This window comes from Phyllopteryx taeniolatus, chromosome 15, assembly GCF_024500385.1.
Source record: "Phyllopteryx taeniolatus isolate TA_2022b chromosome 15, UOR_Ptae_1.2, whole genome shotgun sequence".
Lineage (NCBI taxonomy): Eukaryota > Metazoa > Chordata > Actinopteri > Syngnathiformes > Syngnathidae > Phyllopteryx > Phyllopteryx taeniolatus.
The window spans coordinates 17,477,435-17,496,954 of record NC_084516.1 but is presented as its reverse complement, the minus strand read 5'-3'; the positions used below and the strand labels follow the sequence as shown (position 1 = coordinate 17,496,954).

Here is a 19,520-nt window from a genome sequence, read left to right as displayed (position 1 = left end):
TCGAGGGAGGTATGTGGACTCAGACGTTTGACCGACTATTTGTTAAATATAAATGTAAATTTATGTTTTTTTTTGTTTTTTTTGATAGTATAGCACAGTCGACCAATAATCTAGTCAAAGATCACCGTCACAAAGTTGATGATGAATGCATCATCATGCGTCTGCAAGATTTGACAAGAATTCTGTCAGAAAATGTGAAATCAATACTATGGTTGAATATCTTACAAACAACTTAGTTTCAAATCATACAAGTTCAAGAATTCGTTCAGAAATTCTAAAAACAATTTGGCGAGAAATGATTGAAGCAATTTGTTTTTTTTCTTTTTTCTTTTCTTTTTTTTTTTATTTATACAGAAGAGACCCACACAAGAATTATGGTAAAATAGCCAGAATTTAATTGAAAATCATACAAACAAAAACGGCAGTCAGAAATAGTGCGAACACAATAATTTTGTCAGAAATTGTACAGTTTCAATTAATTCAATTCTGAATTAATTTGGAAATTGTACAAAGAAATCATATTGGGGGGAAAATAATGCAAACCCAAGAATTCTGTTGGAAATCTTATAAAAGTTAAGCATCTTCGTAATACATTAAAATATGTAATACCATAACAAAGACAATGCAACGAAGCACAAATCGATGTCAAATGCTGGTGCATGATTATTTTAATGGAAACCCTATTGTATTCCAGGACAAAACACGACTCTTCCAAATGTAAAGTAATTTAATGACAATGCATCAGACTTAAGTTAAAATTGATGTCAGCCCTCAAAGTGTTGGTGCTTATTAGCTGGACATTGTCTAAGCAACGAAGTGTTGTCAAGCTTATGTCGTCGCTGGTATAACGAAGACTTCTCTTGACGATGTTTACCTTCGGTAGGAGACAATGCAGACGCTGTCAAGTGTCATTGCTGCGTCACATGCGTTTGAGTTGGTTGTGATTACGAGGCTGGTTGCCATGGTAGTAGTATGGTTCAATCAGTAGTGTTGTTGACAATAAAGCACTTATGGCGTCATTACACTCGTATACGTGAAAGAATACATGTTTTGTCGCTGACTCAACCACTCCTGCCATTTGATCGAACTGTACACTGTGCAATGACAATTAAGCTTCTAGTCAGAACTGTACTGTACCGCTACATGACGTTTCACCTGTGTCACCCTCTCAGCAGCACAAAAGGTTCATACAGCGAGATAACAGAAACAAATTGGGCTCGATTTATGACTTGTATTAATGCAGACTCACAATCGGTAGCACTCACGAGGTGACAAGAGTCAAGGCGAACAACGGTGGTGGGATGATGACATGCTGTCCTCACAGGAAGCTGCGTGGGTCAAGGGAGCAGTTTGACCCAAAGGTACACAAGAGGGGATGTCATACATTACCGTTTGACGTCTGAATAAGGGAGAACATGTAAACTCCATAAGGAAGGCCAGAGCCCAGATTCAAACCCTCAACCTCAGAACTGTGAGGCCGATGTGCTCGGCCACCGTGCCGCCAGTGTTACATTACATAATAGATCTTACGAGACTGACTCTAAACTAACACTAAACACTTAGATGTTCATTGACCGCTGTGTGTTGTTTACAACCAGTTGAAGCTCAATGTTTACACGAGCAGGTGCATCAGCAGCACCACTGCGGTTCTCAACATTCCCCGTTTAATGCCTTACGTCTGATCCCAGCTCAATTTCCCAGAAGAGCGTTGGCTTTTCCGAGATTCCAGCGTCTTGTTTGTGTTGAGTGTTTGTTCGGAAGTCGACCCTTTATTTATGCCACGGATGACGGTACTACGCATGTAGTACCTTTGCTAAGTGCCTCCTATTTGTAATACGAGTCAATGTATGCTGACCTAATCTGTTTGTATTGGAGTCACTAGCCATCCGTTGCCTATCCCAGCAGACTTGGGGTAAGAGGTGGGGTAAACACTGGACTGATCGCCAGGGCACGCCTAGACATAGATACAGACAAACAACCATTGACACTCACATATTGGGTTCATTGAAGACTCTCAATTGTCCATAGGTGTGAGTGTGAATGATCGGTTGTTTATCTACAACAATGTGCCCTGCGACTGGCTGGTGACCAGTCCACAAGGGTGAATCGGGCCTCTCGTCCCAAGACAGCTGCGATACGCTCCAGATCATCCGTGAATCTAATGAGGACAAGTGCTATAGAAAATGTTTGGGTGAGTAGCTTGATGGATGGATGGATGGATGAATGGCATGGCGCCATTAGTATATCTTAAAATTCCCGCAAAGGTCAGTGTAAGTCCGGAAAATTGCCTGTAATATTTCACGGGATGGCAACAGTCAGTTCCGGGACTGGACCGGGTAACTTGATCACTTGTTTGAGATCCTCGGAGAAGTGACGCATAGGCATTCTACGTCTTGTGACACGCAGGAAGCGGCCATCTCCTGAGTGGGCCTGAATAACAGGAGACACACACACACACACACACACACCCACACAAACACACACGCTAACTGTACTCAAATTTGCAGACAATGCACCTTTGGTTTGCGTGTTCATTATGTGACTTGACGATGGGATGAGTTAGTATCCTGTCTATGGGTCATGAGGTTTATTCTTAGATATTAATGAATGTTTTGGTTTTGCCCCTGACTGTGTGTGTGTGTGTGTGTGTGTGTGTGTTTGCGTGTCCATAGACTTGCTGGGCTTCAACAGTTTATTTTACCACCAATTTTCCCTTTAACTGGAATAGTTGTGCAAACATTTCCTGTGGCAAAGACAATGAAAGATGATTATCCAATCAAACACACCAGGAGTGCTCTCTCAAGGCTAAAAGCATTATAGGTGGAGGTCGGTATTTTTGGATGATGATTCCTCGTGTGTCTTCTTGTTTCCATAATGACTTTTAGAATGTATTTTCTAAGTCTTGTAAAAAGGCCTCACAGAGAGAGAATTTTTCCTTACCTCAAGCCAAGATCCACCAGGAAGAGCTTATCGAGGCCGCTACGATCATCCAAACACGCTAGCTGCGTTCATTTGTTTGTTTAGATTTCCAATCCATGTGCCCGTTGCGCAACAGGCACGCTATAAAGTTTCAAAACCTCAGAGCATGTGAGCAAAATAATATTTTTGTAGTTTCCAGTATGGAGGTGTTTTTTAAATACCTTTTTTTCCCAGCAAGGTCAGTTGACCACACGGATAGACTAAAATAATACAACTATTAAACCACAAAACATTAAACATCTTAAATAAACGCGTATCGTTCTTTCGAGTGAACGCGGCATGATTCCGCGCTAACGTGAATTTTGTTGTTCTATAGCAGAGATGTTGCGTACGACTACTACCGATAATTACATGCTAATTATAAATAGCTACTCATCGAACAATTGTCTCCACTGTCCGACGAGTACTAATCTTACTTTCTTTGAGGCAACATCTGGCCAGTTTGTGCCGCTTCCGGCCTGGAACAGCAAAAAGAGAATTCATGATTTTTCATTAATGATCGTTACGTTAAGTGCGTTAGTTAACATGATGTTTTGTTCTCAATATATAGAGCTTGTGGAGTTTTTAAAATTGAGTAGCTTTCTGTACGTCAAGACTTGTAGCATACTTTTGCATTTTTTACAGTTGCATAATTGTATAATTGCTTTGCTTTGAAACTCTTTTAATGGCAAAATATTGTGTAGGAAAAGAAATGCACAATTAGTACAAAACTGCTATTTTTATATATTCCTTTTTTCATCCATGACAATGTGCTTTAACTCTGCTTAGATTTTTTTTTAAATTTTATTTTATGTTTTTATGGCGCAGTTAGCATTTGTGGAATGTGCTGTTGGAAAACAGGACTGCAACATTTGTTTGTCCGCTCTCCTACTATATCCCTTTAGAAATTGAATAGAATAGAAATAAATAGAATGGAAAGAAGAATAGAATAGAATTGAATAGTAATGATTTGAACATAACAACTATTCACTGAGCCTTCATGAGTGAACATGTTCTGCGGTATGTTGTGTGGCACCGGTCTAGGTCATGACGCCACACAGCGTTACGATTCTGACACATGTGGAGCAAGATGATTTGTTTGGATCATTTGGCGCCAACTTTTTTAGTCAGATGTTAGAAGACTGAATGAGGAGGAAGGAAGAGGAGGTGTGTTGTCGTGTTAGTAGGGAAGACCGACAGCCATTCCTTCACAGCTCGACTCTTTTGGGTTGTTTTGGCTTGACTGGGTGAAGAATGTCTAAAATATTGTTATTTGATTGGCTTTGTTTTTGCAGGCAACAAAAGAAGAATGTCGACTTTTGGGTGCGCCAGATATAATCTGGACGAATTTTGTTAGGCAAACCTCATTGACCCTCATTTTAACATACACCTCACATTGTTAGCTCACTGGACCGAAGGTTTATGGGCAAGGTCATCTACAAATTGTGCAACAAAGACTTAGAAGGGACATATTATTGAAAATTGTGTTTGGTGAAGTGTTCACACGCCACATACACACAGTGTACTGTAGCAATTGAAATACTGCCTCCATGAGTTAAAACACATTTATTGTCATTCAGAGAAATTGCTCTTTTTTCACACTCTGGGCCCCTCAATAATTAGGGCCCCTCAATAATTAGATGTGTGGTCATGTCAGAGCGACAGTGACGATTGCTTTCAACCCAGAGTCTCTTGTCACGTCTGGTGGTGTTCCACCTCTAACACTAAGGGCTCTATTTTCGTAACTAGCACAAATACAACGCTACGTTTGGCGTAACCCTGTGAGGAGGCAGGCTAGACCTGGTCTTGGTAATTTCGTGGACCGGCGTAACCCCAGCTCATTTAAAGGTGGGACGTCTGCGCTGGTGTGGGTGTCATCACAGCCGACTTCAATCCTGTCCAATCGAAGCAGCTTCTCTCATTCCCTTTAAAAAGCATCTCAATAGTCTCGCAGGAGACATCTCTATGGGTGGAAGAGGATGCAGCGATCCATGCGGTCCAAATCTCATTCAGCCAAACGCATCTCCAAGGCTACACCGTCGCTGTGCTGACACGTCCAACTTGGTGCAAATGGGTCTGTCAGTTTTTACGCTGAAGCGCAGCTGAGGCGTCTACGAAAATAGAGACCTAAGTCTAAATACGATAAATTCCCATTCCAATTTCAACTAGTTGCCTCCGCATCGGTAGCTTACACACAGGACAGTGAGCAAGGAAAAACTTTGATGGCCAGTGTGAAAGAGGCTTTAAATCATCACCGAGGAACTGCAAGCAGGGTCCGAAATTAACACTCACCAGGCGCCAAATGTGACTAAATTATCTGTTTGGCAAGAGAATCTCAGAACGCTACTCACCACGTGGCGAGTCAATGTTTGTACCCACGTACATAAACATACACGCGGCAATCACAGTGCAGTGGGCGTGTCCTGCCAGGAAAGTGCGTGGGATTCCTAATAACGCCGAAGTCCGTTATCAGCTGTGTGCGTATTGACAGAAATGTGCGCAACAACAGCCAATCAGAGACGTCCTTTTCCTGCTCCACTCCCATTTGCAAGTAGCGGGAGTAAACAGAAGCTGCGCCTCCTTGACTGGTTCGCCCTGTATCGAGTTCGAGACGCCGACTGAGCCGCCGCCAGAGCGTCCTCGACTCGGAGACCGAGGAGAGGTCGGTTGTGTGGCGGCGTCTCCAAAGCGACGTGAAGCAATGTTATTATAACTAGCCGATATGTAAGGTATACCGGCGCCCTCAAAAATGGACAACACTGAGTTTATTCATATATATGAGCAAAAAAAAAATGCAATTGCAGTCAGTACAGCCTGTCACTCTCTGTTGGCAGCACAAGTAGCATTAGCAGTTAGCCACTGCTAGCGGTGAGGCCACCAGCAACAACAATCAATTGTGTCATCATTATTCAAGTGGTCTGTAAAATGGCAGAACAAGTTCATCTGCATTGTTATTAAAGATGATGCACATTTGAAAGTAGCAATAATGTTAACAGCGTATGTAGCATCATAACTGGAGAATAATAATGTTTATAATTCAAGGTATCCGAGGGGCCAGTTTGTTTATTTTGCATCGTGTACCTCCAGAAATACTTGGGACTTCAAACCAGCGTTATATATTTCTACATTCGCTGCACTGTTGAGTGAAAAGTGTTCTTACATTTTTCTATATGTAGTTTATTTGCTTTGTATGCTAATATCATGTTGGGGTTTCTGTTTTAATGATTGGCCATGAGGAGTGTTGTTAACAAAAGGTGTTAATCAAATGTTGAACTATTCTCTAGCTTCCTTAGTTTTCAGCACAGATGCTTTAAAACTGGCTATTTAAAAAAGTTTAAAAACAATCTAAAAAATATTGTGGTAATAATCGAGATTGGACGATATGAAAAAAAATTAATCGTGATTTTTTTTTTTTTTTTTGCCAGATGCTCTGCAAAAGTCAAACTCCTTAAAACCAAATTAAATGAAACATCAACAGCCTGACGTTTCAGCCTCCAAGCTGCTTAAAAGTCCTTAAGTGTTCAATGAATAAAAATTAAACAGACGCACACGTGCCAGGGAGTATGATCCAACGGAGGCTGTAATGCTGTTGCATGAGGACTGTGTGAGGCCAGACTTTATGGATGTAAAATCAAACTTTTTTTCTTATTGCTGATGTTTAATGTTGCTGTGACTTCTCTGAATTCAACATCATATCGTATTATAGAAATGTGTAAAATTAGGGCTACACACATATACATATACATGTATTGCATATGCCATTATCACGATGACGATATCTTTTTTTATATATTGTGCAGTCCTATGTAAAATGATTTAATATTTTGGCCGGTAAAAATATGCTTGACCGACGGGATAGGCTCCAGCACGCCCGCGACCCTAGTGAGCGGTCGAGAAAATGGATGAATGAATGAATTTTTCCAGGCAGTATGCTAGAAAATTGGTTAGCATGACCGTCTTTACAGTTCAGAGGTCGTGGGTTCACGTCCGGGCTACGGCCATCATGTGTGGACTTTGCATGCTTTCCCTGTGCCTGTGTGGTTTTTTTCCAGGTACTCTGGCTTTTTTTCACATTCCTAAAACATGCATGTTAGGTTCATTGAAGACTGTAAATTATCAATAGGTGAGGATCCCAGTGTGAATGGTTGTTTGTCTTTGTGTGACCTCGATTGACTGGTGGCCAGTCAAGGGTCTCGCCCAAAGTCAGCTGGGATAGGCTCGAGCACCCCCATGACCATAATGTGCTATAAAAGAAAATGATGCATAAATCACACAAAGAAAAACTGCCATGACCTATATTGGAACATTTTGGAACGTACAAACAGAACTTTATATTAAACTGTTGGTTTGTTTGCTTTTGTCGAAGGGTGTTTTACTGATCTGGAATGTACTTGAAAGTAAACCGATTATATTTAAAATGCTTCTGTTGACAAAACGTCGTTTAAAAGCTTAAATATACCCAACTTGAATGCTCCAGTTCAAACGTTCTGATGATATTGTATTCATATAAGTGCCCTTCTTGAAAATGGCACTAATGTTTTTATGTAGCCTAAATTTTGTTTTTATAGAATCTTATGTTCACTCGTCGACCAAAAGCTATTTGAAATGACAAATTGTGATGTCGACATCGCCATTCAACTAAAACGTGATGAATTGCCCTTACTGAATTACGCAGACTGTAATTTAATTGCACTCCACAATTTTTTTCAGTGACAAGTCAACCCAAATTGACAAAACGTGCTTGCCTGCACACGTGTGCCTTACGCGTTTGTCCAAACAAGCGTTTGCCTGCATAGACACGTTTCGCACTCTTTCACAGCCAGGTGTGCATATGCATGTGTTCAAGCTGTTATCTGGAGCGCTATTCCGCAACACGTAACGGCGTGTCCACATGTGCACGGAGCGCCTTGGGGGGTCCCTTTAAGCTGCCACGTGAGCTTTGGCAGGCTCTGAGTTTTGTGACGCTCTCCAAACAAGCATGTGAGAGGACTGTACAAATTAGCATGTATGCACGCAAACACACGGCGGCTATTTTTAGGAAAGACTTACACTTTAATATGCTTCACTGGTCATTGCCAAGAGTGTGTTTGTGTGTTGGATCTGCATTAAGTGTTTTGCATTGGGCCCCGAGTGGGATGTAAAAAAAACAAAACAAAAAAAACAAAAAAAATAATGTTTTCACTGCCACAAATAGTGAAAAGTACTTGACGCCACCCCAACATGTTTAGAATTGCTTATATAAATAGTTTAAACCATAAATATACCCAATATAGATCCCAAACCTTTTGCTATCATTTGATACTCATCTTACAACAATGTTCTTAAAAATAAATGGCTTGCAGATTATATGATATAGAACAAATGCACATGAAGAGTACATGTGAATTCTTCTGCTAGCAACCCAGGCTAAACTTAGCTCCTCCCCAACATACAGTACAAGGTTTTTTCTTAGCCATCAGTGCAGATGAACCACTTTGACGTACTTCCTTAATACCAGTGTACTCCTTTCCTATCAGACAGTGTTCATCCTGTGGCATCTTAGTGTGTTTCAGCAAAAGCACAGAAAATGTGAATAGGTGAGTTTTTCAGCAAATAGCTGGGGATAGGCTCTGTAGAACAAAACAAAAGGTGAATTTGTGACTTGTAAAGCGCAATCTAATATTAAGAACTTTGTAAAGATCTACTTTGCACATAGCTAAATAGGCTAAGACATCAGAACCACATTTTGTGTTGGAGCGTTTGTATGTGTACCTAATGAAGTGGCCAGTAGTGTATATAATTATGAGTTAGATGTTAGAGAACAAGCGTGAAGACACATGTTCAGCTCGCTCAGGGAGCGTAAAGTCTGTTGTGTGTCGCCCTTTAATGGCTTCAGTCTGCGGCTGAGTGTTTGGATTTTCTGGCGTTAAGTAAACACAAAAGTGACGGCACTAGTTGTTTCGCTGAACGCTCGCCAAACTCCTCTTGTTGTTTGTTGAAGACGCAAAGAAAAATGTGATGATGTTTTTTTTTTTTTTTTTTTTTATTTTTTTTTTTTTTTTAAGAGGTGTAAAAGTCTGAGCCCAAAGGTGGCCGTTGGTGTTTGACGGTTAAATGGACACATCTGTTAGGGTAGTACTTGTCACATTACCATTCTGTCGCAGTTGTTCATGGAAATAAGTTTATAGGAAGCTACATGTGGTTACAGTGTTTCTCTTGGTCAGCAAGTATTGTTACTATTGTCACAAAAGACCTTACCTTATGATCAAATTTGCAAATCAATGTACACTTTATGACTGTTTTGACATTTAAACATATTTACTGTCAAGTACTCCGTAGGTAAATGACTAAAGAAACCCTCATTTATAATTTTAATTAAACAAGTGCCACAACATGATTAACTAGCGGCCTACTTTCACTTCAACTGATTTCTGATTTGGGTGTGTGGTCAAGTGGTTGGCTAAATTAGCTTTTAGAGTATGAATTATGCATATTTAAGGTTTACTATATTTATAGATATGCAGCTGACCCCCACTATTCGTGAGGGACAGCAAATAGTGAAAATCTGCCGATAATTGATGCCCATTATAACTGCATTGATGGTTTTTGTTTGTTTGTTTGTGTTTGTGGCTACTTGTGCTCAAGAAGCCCAGAGTCTGAAGCGAAAATGGAGTGCCTGTAAAGACAGTAAAAGTGTGGGTTGTATTTTCACTCGCCACCAAACTTCAAAATCAAACTTCGTCAATCCATGTAGTGGATCTGCATATGGCAATTGCAGCAGAAACATTGCCAAGCGCAAATACCTCCCAAATATCCCTAACTTCACCGAACTTTGGAGTATATGTTTCTTATCAAAAGCTAACACTGATAATACTTTGCTTAGCTCTTGGCTTTGACATGATAGTGCTTACAGGTAGTAAATTAAATATACTATAGTCAGAGGTGGGTAGTAACGGGCTACATTTACTCCATCCATTTTCCGTACCGCTTCTCCTCACTAGAGTCGCGGGCGTGCTGGAGCCTAATCCCAGCTATCTTCGGGTGAGAGGCGGAGTACACCCTGAACTGGTCGCCAGCCAATCGCAGGGCACATATAAACAAACAACCATACGCACTCACATTCACACGTACGGGCAATTTTAGAGTGTTCAATCAACCTTCCACGCATGTTTTTGGGATGTGGGAGGAAACCGGAGTGCCCGGAGAAAACCCACGCAGGCACGGGGAGAACATGCAAACTCCACACAGGCGGGGCCGGGGATTGAACCCCTGTCCCCAGAACTGTGAGGCAGATGTGCTAACCAGTCGTCCACTGTGCCGCCGGCTCCCATGTATTATTTTTTTATTACATTTTATTTGATGTTCATGCTCTGATTTAAATTGAGTACTTTCTTACTCTTACTCATGTAAATATTTGAATGACTACTTTTTATATTATTCTGTAGTATCTGACTGATCTCTGACTATAGTGTCAATGACAGTTTCAACCCAGACGGTGATATCTCTTATTTCCATTATTATTATTATTTCATAATTGGACATATCTGGTTGCCATCAGACAGTGATGAAAAATAGTAGTTCCCTTGGTGGAGGTCAGCCGGGTAACCTGTTGGCATGAAGCTGCAAAGCGGCAACATATCAAGACACAATGTTGCGTGTTATCAAATATGAAAGAGAGAGAGAGAATGAGGTCATCACCGCTGACACATACCCGTGCGCTTTTATCCACGTTGGATCCCATCCAGCTGGAACATAGCGGTACGGTGTCAAAAGAGCTTTGCGTCTTTACTTGCAGGCAGCCAGCGGAACACACGCAGACCTGACTCGACTGGACCCCCTTCCCCTCTTGTTCTGAACCCCATACTTGACTCTCCCCATACCACATTAGAAGCTGTCTACTTCATGAAATGAATTAGCCACTTCTTGTCCTAGGGTGTGCATACGAATAAAGTAATAAGGTGCGAGCTTGTAGTGCTGCAATGGTGAGGTGGCCACTTAAGCATGATTTCGAACCACTGTAAAATTAAACTAAAATAAAGAAAACCTAACTGGTTAGCACATCTGCCTCACAGTTCTGAGGACCGGGGTTCAAATCCCAGCCCCGCCTATATGGAGTTTGCATGTGCTCCCCGTGTCTGCGTGGGTTTTCTCCGGGCACTCGGGTTTCCTCCCACATTCCAAAAACATGCATGGTAGGTTGATTGAAGACTCTAAATTGTCCCTAGGTGTGAATGTATACTCACAGGCCTTTTCACAGGCATATATTCTTTGTCCTCTGCGAAGAACGACTAATATTACTTCAACTTACTGAGGAGTTGTGACCGTGTCCATGTATAACTGCATGTCTGTATTATACTCCTCCCAGGTGGCCAAAGCTCACACAGGCATAATGTCTCCTGAATTGAAGCCAAAATTTTACCTTCCAAAAACACACATGTTCAGTTAATTGAAAACTCTCAAGTGTGACCAGTCCAGGGTGTGCCCCACCTCTCAACTAAAAGTCAGTTGGGATAGGGTCCAGCTCACACGAGACCCTAGTGAGGACAGGTGCTAAAGAAAATGGATGGTACTGCTCATACGGTATTAAGCAGCCAGAGCCTTTCCAATATCGCGATAAGCTACCTTTCGTGGTTTGAAAGCCCAAAGTTTGTTTTCACTTTCCAGGCATGTTTAGTTCATATATTATTTAATGTGATCAAATTACTTTCTTCTTGATTTACTTTCACCACCTCATGGAGAATACGTTTAGTAGTCAATTGTAGCGAACTAAAATTACGCTGCATCAATACTTGTCCTTATTTTTAGACGGCTTCCTCAACATCCATTCTCACAGTCAACTGTGACTTGAGTCTGAAAATGTTTTTAGAGTTTCAGTCAACACCCCCTCCCTCGTTTGCCCCGACACACTGCCTGGCCATGTATCCATTACTTACCTGACGAATAAACTGTGTACACTATAATGTTTTACATTGAGAACCAGATCAAAACTTTGTTTTGGGCATTGGATAGCATTGTGGTGTTTCAGAGCATGAAAATGATCCATTATTTGATAACAGCGGCCTCAAACAAAGACAGCACCAATGTCATTACACTTATATAACACTACACCATCCATCCATCCATTTACTGTATCACTTATCCTCACTAGGGTCGCGGGCGTGCTGGAGCCTATCGCAGCTATCTTCGAACTGGTCACCAGCCAATCGCAGGGCACATATAAACAAATAACCATTTTTGCACTCACCTTCACACCTATGGCAGAATACTTAATAATTTAAGAAATACAGGTAAAGCACTGCACACCTTCCTGTTCCCTCCCCCTTTGGTAAGCTTTATTGCATAAATGCTGACAACGAGTATTCAAAATATGCTTCTACAACTTGTTGTCCTTTAAAGTGACATCGCCATCTACTGGCCAGGAATACAATTTACAGCGTGTTCAGTTGTTTTTGCAGGTCAGTGTGAACAGAGATCGTTTCCTAACAAACTAAAAACTCACTTTTGTCACTTTTCAATATGATAATGCCATGAACAGTTGTTTGTAGAAAAATAGCATTATGTTGGAGCATTAATCAATACTTTTAGTCTAAAGTGGCTCTGCCCTGTGCTGCTTTTTACTTTTGCACGGCTCACGTTTGAAATCTTTGTGAGGTTCTTGGTCTGGCTGGGCCATCAATTGGCACGTAGACTTGAAAGCCAACCGTAAAAAGTTAGTAGCTTCCCTGCTAATGGAGAGTAACAGCTGTTGTCAGCATGGAGTCAAGCTGCAGCCGTGAAGCACGTGTGGCCATGTGTTTAGTAGGGGACCCTGGGAAATATCCCAACGCTGGGGCACAGAATGAAAGATATGTTTAAAGACATGCCTTATTAGCTATCACGATCTCACTCTCTCTCTCTCTCTCTCGCTCTACCACTTCACGATGACTATCAGAAAGTCTGATATGTGAACCACTTTACTTCCAATAGCCCAAATAAACTATCATGAAGAAGATCTCCTGCATCCACACCTCGAGCAGGATCTGAAACTTAATTGAATAGAATATTATATGCCCCATCCCTTCACATAAAATATTAGAAAGTCAGCTATGCGAATCACTGTACTACCAATGCCCATTTTCAGCGAAAGTGAAAAAGAAATGCTGAATCCACACCTCTGCCAGGATCTAAAATAAATTGGATAGTTTATTCCAGGCCCCACTACTTCCCAAACTTCTTTACAATAAAGTCAGCCATGTGAACCACTACACCTCCAATGGCAATCAGTCAAATTCTTCTGAATTACAATATTGTAACATAAACATAGATTTCCCAAAATGAGTTTCAATCCTGTCATCTTCCGTTGAACTCGATTGACTCAAGATGTGAGCATGCAGGGGGTCCGCTTTCGACAATAATGTTGGACTATTTCCTAAAATTTACAAAAGGGGAAATTCCCGAAACATTGCAAAAGTAGAGGCACAATAACACACACAATAAGTTCCACCAGCTGTGGCCAGTGGCTCACATTCAGGTTCCTGTAATACAATGGCTCATTATGTCAAGGCCACCCCACACTCACATACAATGGGTCAGTTTCAGACCATCAGATTAGCAGGGACTGACCCCTTCCCCACCCTGAAGCAACTTCCCCTTCCCTTCCAAACCAATCGAAACAGAGGCTAGGCATGAAGTGTAACGTGAAACCAGGAGGGGTTGCCGTGGGGCGGGGATGGGTGGGGGGTGGGGTTCTTGGCTCAACAATTCAAACCTCAGGCACAGTAGGGGAGGGGTGCAACAGAATCAACAGCCCACTCTCACACACAGATTGTCCCAGTCTTGACTTGTACTGTTTGCAAACACCAGCTGCCACATGCAGACCTTACAAACACTTTTCTAACTGTGGGATATTCACCCAGGGATCGCATAGATGGAATGAACATTTATTTCAACAGCGTGTTACTGGTGCAGGCACACTGAGTCTGTCTTAACCGGGGCCCTCTTTCTTCCTGTGCGGAGGTTCTCGGATGATGCAGTGTGTGCTCTCCTTCCTCTCCCCCCAGCTCAGCTCCGGATCCTCCTGCAGCTGCGAGGTCGGCCCCGACGGCACCAAGACGAAAAAGTCCAAGAACCTGTAAGTAATCCCGTGGCTTCTTCTTGTTGCATTTACGCTCCTGTCTTTTGCTGACCTTTTATTCATAGTTCGCAAGCATGTCAAACCCCTCAAAGACCCAAAAAATAGTAACTTTGTCCAACACCTTTATAGATATCCAACTCCAGCAAATGCCTGAATTTTCTCATTAGGGGTCAATGTCGAAAAAATACATACATTTTCTACCCTTTATCGTGGTCAAGATCAGGGCATTTGGCAGACTACACCTTGAGCTGGTCGCAGTTGTTAATGGGGCATTGAGCGGTTTTGTCACAACACTACCAACCAAATCCTGGATCTACAACTTTATCGAGATTTGCACCAGAAGAGCTTCATTCTTTGTGCCATCATGAATTCAACTATGTGAACCACTACGCTACCTATGGCCCATATCAAATAAAGTTGAGGGATCAAGATCTGCAAGAGAATGTAATAGTCTACTCCGTGGCCCGTAACTTCGCAACAGATATTACAAAGTCAGCTCTGTGAACCACTATAATAGTGCAGTAAAAAATGATCCTGTAACCACACCTTTATCCGGACCTGCAAACAGATTTGAATATTTTCTATTAGAAACTCAACCATACAAACCACAATGCTACCATGACTCGAATCAGCTTAAGTGGAAAACAAATCAGACATCCACACATGTAACAAGATCCGCAATAGAAAGTCATAGTTTAGTCCATGCCCCACAACGCTACACAGCTATTCAAAAGTCAACGAAGTGAACCACTGCAGTACATATCAACTAACGAGAAAAAGGAAATCCTGGCTCTACACCTTTTATCAGAATACTGAATTGAATAGTTTTTCCATGCTCCACCACTTCAAAAATTAGATTAGGAAGTCAGCTATGTGAACCACTATCCTACCAATGGCTAATGTCATATTAAGTGAAAATAGAAATCCTGTATTCAGACTTTTCGCAACATCCACACTGAAATTATATTTTCATTTCTTCTATGCCACACCTCTTCACAAATTCAATTAGAGTCAGCAATGTGAACCACTACATAGCTAATGATGCATTATCAACTAAATGAATAAGAAATTAGGGCTAGCTTTACCAGGATTTGAAACAAAACTGAATAGTTTCTTTTATGTCCTGGCCCTTCACAATGTATATTACAAAGTCTGAACCACTACACCACCAGCGGGCCATATATATCTACACCTTCATCAGGATAAGAAACCAAATTCAATAGTTTCTTCCACTTCTCAACAGATACAGTGTACCATCGAAGACTCATTCAGAGAGCATTTTACATGGAAAATTATGTCATTTACGTTTACATGACATTTGCGTTTTTTGGAGCCTGACTTGAAAACGTACGACGTGCTTATGTGTTTAGTGTTACGTCTCGGTATGCTTAAGTATGTCACAGTTATAGCCACCGCTGTAGTCCTGAAAAAAAAATGACATCACCAACTATTGGCCTGGCATGCATATTACAATGTTTTTAGTTTTATTTCAAACTCTGTGGAATTGTACGTCTCCTCACATAGCACCGGTGTAACAGGATAAAAACACTTGGATGGCTCCATTTTGACTAATTTGGTCATTCTTCAGATACTTGTATTTAGACTTTTGCTCAAAATAAAGTAAGTGAAGCATGTTTTAGGACAAGGACAATAAAGGCTTCTCATCATGTACTTAATTAAGTGGTAAATGATGTGTGAAGACTGTGTGTGTGTTGCCATATGTGTGCCTCTCACATTTTCAATTGTGCGTGTGTGTCTGTGTCTTGAGTGATTCATCAGCTGTTGAATGAGCCTTTTCACACCCCACTTCATCAAGACCAATGCACATTTACACTGTGCCAGGGCAATAAAAGCCACTCAGAGTGGCAGCTTTGCAGTTCCATGCTGTCTCTTTCTTGTCCACAAGCTGCGTTTAGTTAACCAGGAAGATTAAGTGATTAAGATTCCACAACCCGCCGCCCCCACCCCCACACACACACACACACACACCTTATTTCTTTTTTGGGGTTTGAGTTTAACGCATTTCCTCCAAAGGGATTTACTTGTAATTTGAGGGCTTGGCAGGTATCGATAGCAAGTAGTTTCACTCGTAATTAGCATTGCTTATATTAGCATTTCCATGCGAGTGTGGCTTCAACAAGCCATTTGAACGAAATGGTCTTAAACATTTCATTTCAGCAATAATGACAAAAATATTCCATTAAGATATTCAGTTTTAGTCTTTAGAATTTTCCCACTTAGAACATTTCAATTTTCTAATGGTATTGTTTGAAGTGACATACTTTTATATATATATATATATATATATATATACTGAACCACTTAGCCTGTTCAGGGTTGCAGAGAGCTGGAGCCTATCCCAGCTGACGTCGGGCAAAAGGCGGACAATACCCCGGAAGAGTCACCAGTCAGTCAAAGGGTGCATACGGCGGCGTGAAACTCATTTTTGTCACGGGTAGCAAAAGCTTCCTGTGGCCCATGTGGTTTGTGTTTCTACCGCACCCATTAGTTCAGGATAGTTGAACCAAATGAGGCTGATGACATTCGCACCATCACTGAATGGAGACCACTGAACCAATGCTGCCTGAACCAAAGTCAAGCAAATGTACCACTGTCATGTAAGGGCAAGAATACAGTAAGTTATACAAGTAACCTTTAATAATAATAAAACTTCATCCATACATCCATCAATTTTGAGTGCTTATTCTCATTAGGGCTTCATGTGAGGTGAAGGCTGGTTAAACCTTGGACTAGTTGCCAGCCAATCACAGGGCACACACCTGTATCGACAAACCAGGAAAAACTTACCCAATAGTAAAACTTAATACCTATGAAAACCACAACACAATAGGCTCGTGGTTATCAAATCTTCCTCATCTCAAATCTCGCATGCATGTTTGCATGTTTTCGCGGTCCTAAGCCGGCAAAGGTTGCACCATATGCGGCCAAAGCAGCGCGATGCACAGCGGTCGGTGCCCCCGGATGATTTTTTTTTTTTCTCCCCCTCCTCCTCCTCCTCGCGATGCAACATCGCGGCTGGAGACTGTGAGGCTGACCGCCCGGACCACCAGTAGCTACTCTAACTGCTGGCGTGCTGGCAAGGGGCCGGCAGGTGGCGGGTTCAATCCGGTTTGCCGCTGCCTTGCTGCACAACATGCGAGGGGGCAGATGACAGAGACACTGTACCCTAAACAACACAAAACACATTACTCTTCAGGGTGGGTGGCTTTTTTTCGAGTTGTGGGCATAGTTTGAAGGCTAACTGCACGCTTTACAGGTAGAAGTGGGCCAAGTTATTAAGTGGCAATTCCCTTGAATGGCCACTGTATGGAATAAGGACGCTTGGTGTTTATATAGTGGGGGAGGGAACTCGTGCCAGAAAGTATGCACCCCAGCCTGCTTTCTTCACAGGCTAGTTTATAGCACAGCCCAAGACTTTTAAGCTATATCTCATTCTCAACAATTCAGTACTATATTGTTCTCAGCTTTTGCATGTTTCGCCACTTCAAACATATTTTATGTATTTAGAAACAAAACACAAAACGACTTTAGTGCGGCTTAATTCGTCCAATTGAGCATTTATCAAGATATATTTTCGTAGGATTGGTTGACTAATATATTTTTTTAAATTCATTCATCTCATTAAATAATTGGCCAATTTATTATTGTTAAAACTAATTATTTAAAAAGTAATTTTACACATTTATACATTTATATTTTACACAAGCAGTTAAGACATTCCAATGATGTATTGTTATATAACTAATGCTGTTTTTGCGTTGATGTTTTTACCTCATCTACGAATGTCTAGGCCCATCTGTCTTAAAAATCAAATGTGGCACTGGAGCACAAACCGTTGCCCACCCCAACTTTAAAGTCACGCTCCAATTTTTTGTACCATTGCAAATTGTATTGTAGGTTTCTGAGTCAGTAAATAAATTCCTTTTAATAGTTGGCCATTTTCCTGCACCGTTTTGGCATGCTACCTAATATTATTAAGGGAATTTGCGTCATTGAGCACAACCATCCCATGTGATTAATTATAAAATAAATTACCTCTCATGCTTATACAGTGCTTTGCTTGTCTCCATCTGAATCCCCATCTTTATTCTTTCTGTGCTATTTGCAGCCATTTTCTACGAACCCAGGCTTGAAGTAAGCAATAAATGTTTGCAGCTATAGACATATCTTATAGACCCAAAGCCCGGAGGAAATGAAAGCCTCGAGATGTGTGTAATACGCATCGTGTTCACAAATAGAAGCAGGAAGTGGATTGGTGCAGATGCACGTGTACATGGACGGGTGCTTGTCTGCGTCGTTTATGGCTTAGAGAGGCCAATTATATGTGACAGTACATAACATAGAGATGTTGGTTAGAACCTGGACTCCCAGTGGATGCTTGTGTATGTCATCCAATGCTCTTCCTTTAATTCCAGTGACAAGCCTTCTATCGTAAAGGGCGTTTATCCAGAGTATTTTAAGACGAAGAAGGAAGATACAGCTGTTTGGATGATGATTGTCTCTTTTTGTTCCTATTTAACAGACTTTGTTGATGTGGTTAGGCTATCACGTGCCTCTCATCTGGTAATAAAGACACAGCATTGATCTTGATAACGTTATCATCGCTGGTGGCAGAAGAGTACACGAAACACATTTTGTTTGTCTGTACAATGTGAACTAGAAATGTCAATTGACTAATTTGAAGTGACTGCCTGACTGAAAGTATAATCACTGCCTGCAAAAGTCAACCCGGCAATGTTTTTTGCTTATTTAATGATGGACACACCTCTAATGTATCATATTTACGTTATATTTCTTTGTCAATGCTTTCGCTGTAGTTTAGGTTTACAGTTATTTTTGTGTGTTCATCTGTGTTGATTGGGCGGGTGTGTTTACGTCACCGATCAGTGTACATAATTTTGAAGATGTCCAGCTCACATTGACAGGGTACATCCAATCTGTGTGTTTACACATCGGCAGATTTTTATCCACATTCGGAAGAGATTACGCATATCCAAATCGTGCTACTAGACAGCAAAAAAAAATTATCGTATCACTTGAACCCATCTATCCATCCATTTTCTATACCACGTGTCCTTATTCAGGTTGCAGGTGAGCTGGAGTCTGTCCCAGCTGACTTTAGGGGAGCGAAGCATTGTGAATCCAGCCCATGGGCCTTCTGCTATACTGGGACGGGGGTGTGAGGTTTAACACCCTTCGTTCACTTCTCCTGCTCTGTTGTGTTAAAAAAAAATCATCACTGTCTGACAGATATTTTACACATCACACCAGACGCTGGCATTGACGTCACCTGATTATCAGACCATGGGGTGCCGTTTTGCCTGTGTCAAAGCACGCACAATTGTGTCAGTATCCCAGCCTCACTGGGTTCAGTACAAAAAGCAAAAGCGGGAAAATGTTGGCAGTGGCAGCTTCTCTCTCTCTTTGTTGAAGAGACTAAAGCGTGGTA

The 19,520-nt window shown here is 41.4% G+C and overlaps 1 protein-coding gene across 13 annotated transcripts in view; it reads left to right on the top strand.

The window, feature by feature from the left end:
* The window catches only part of rgs3a (regulator of G protein signaling 3a), a 158,601-nt gene that overhangs the window by 123,265 nt on the left and 15,816 nt on the right, over positions 1-19,520 (top strand). For 12 of the 13 annotated variants that reach the window (XM_061799894.1, XM_061799892.1, XM_061799893.1 and 9 more), the window contains one exon: positions 13,977-14,047. The exons of the other annotated variant lie outside the window; for it this stretch is intronic. In XM_061799894.1, the coding sequence (XP_061655878.1) occupies positions 13,977-14,047 (71 nt within the window). The remainder of the gene's footprint in view (positions 1-13,976; positions 14,048-19,520) is intronic. 13 annotated transcript variants of the gene reach the window in all.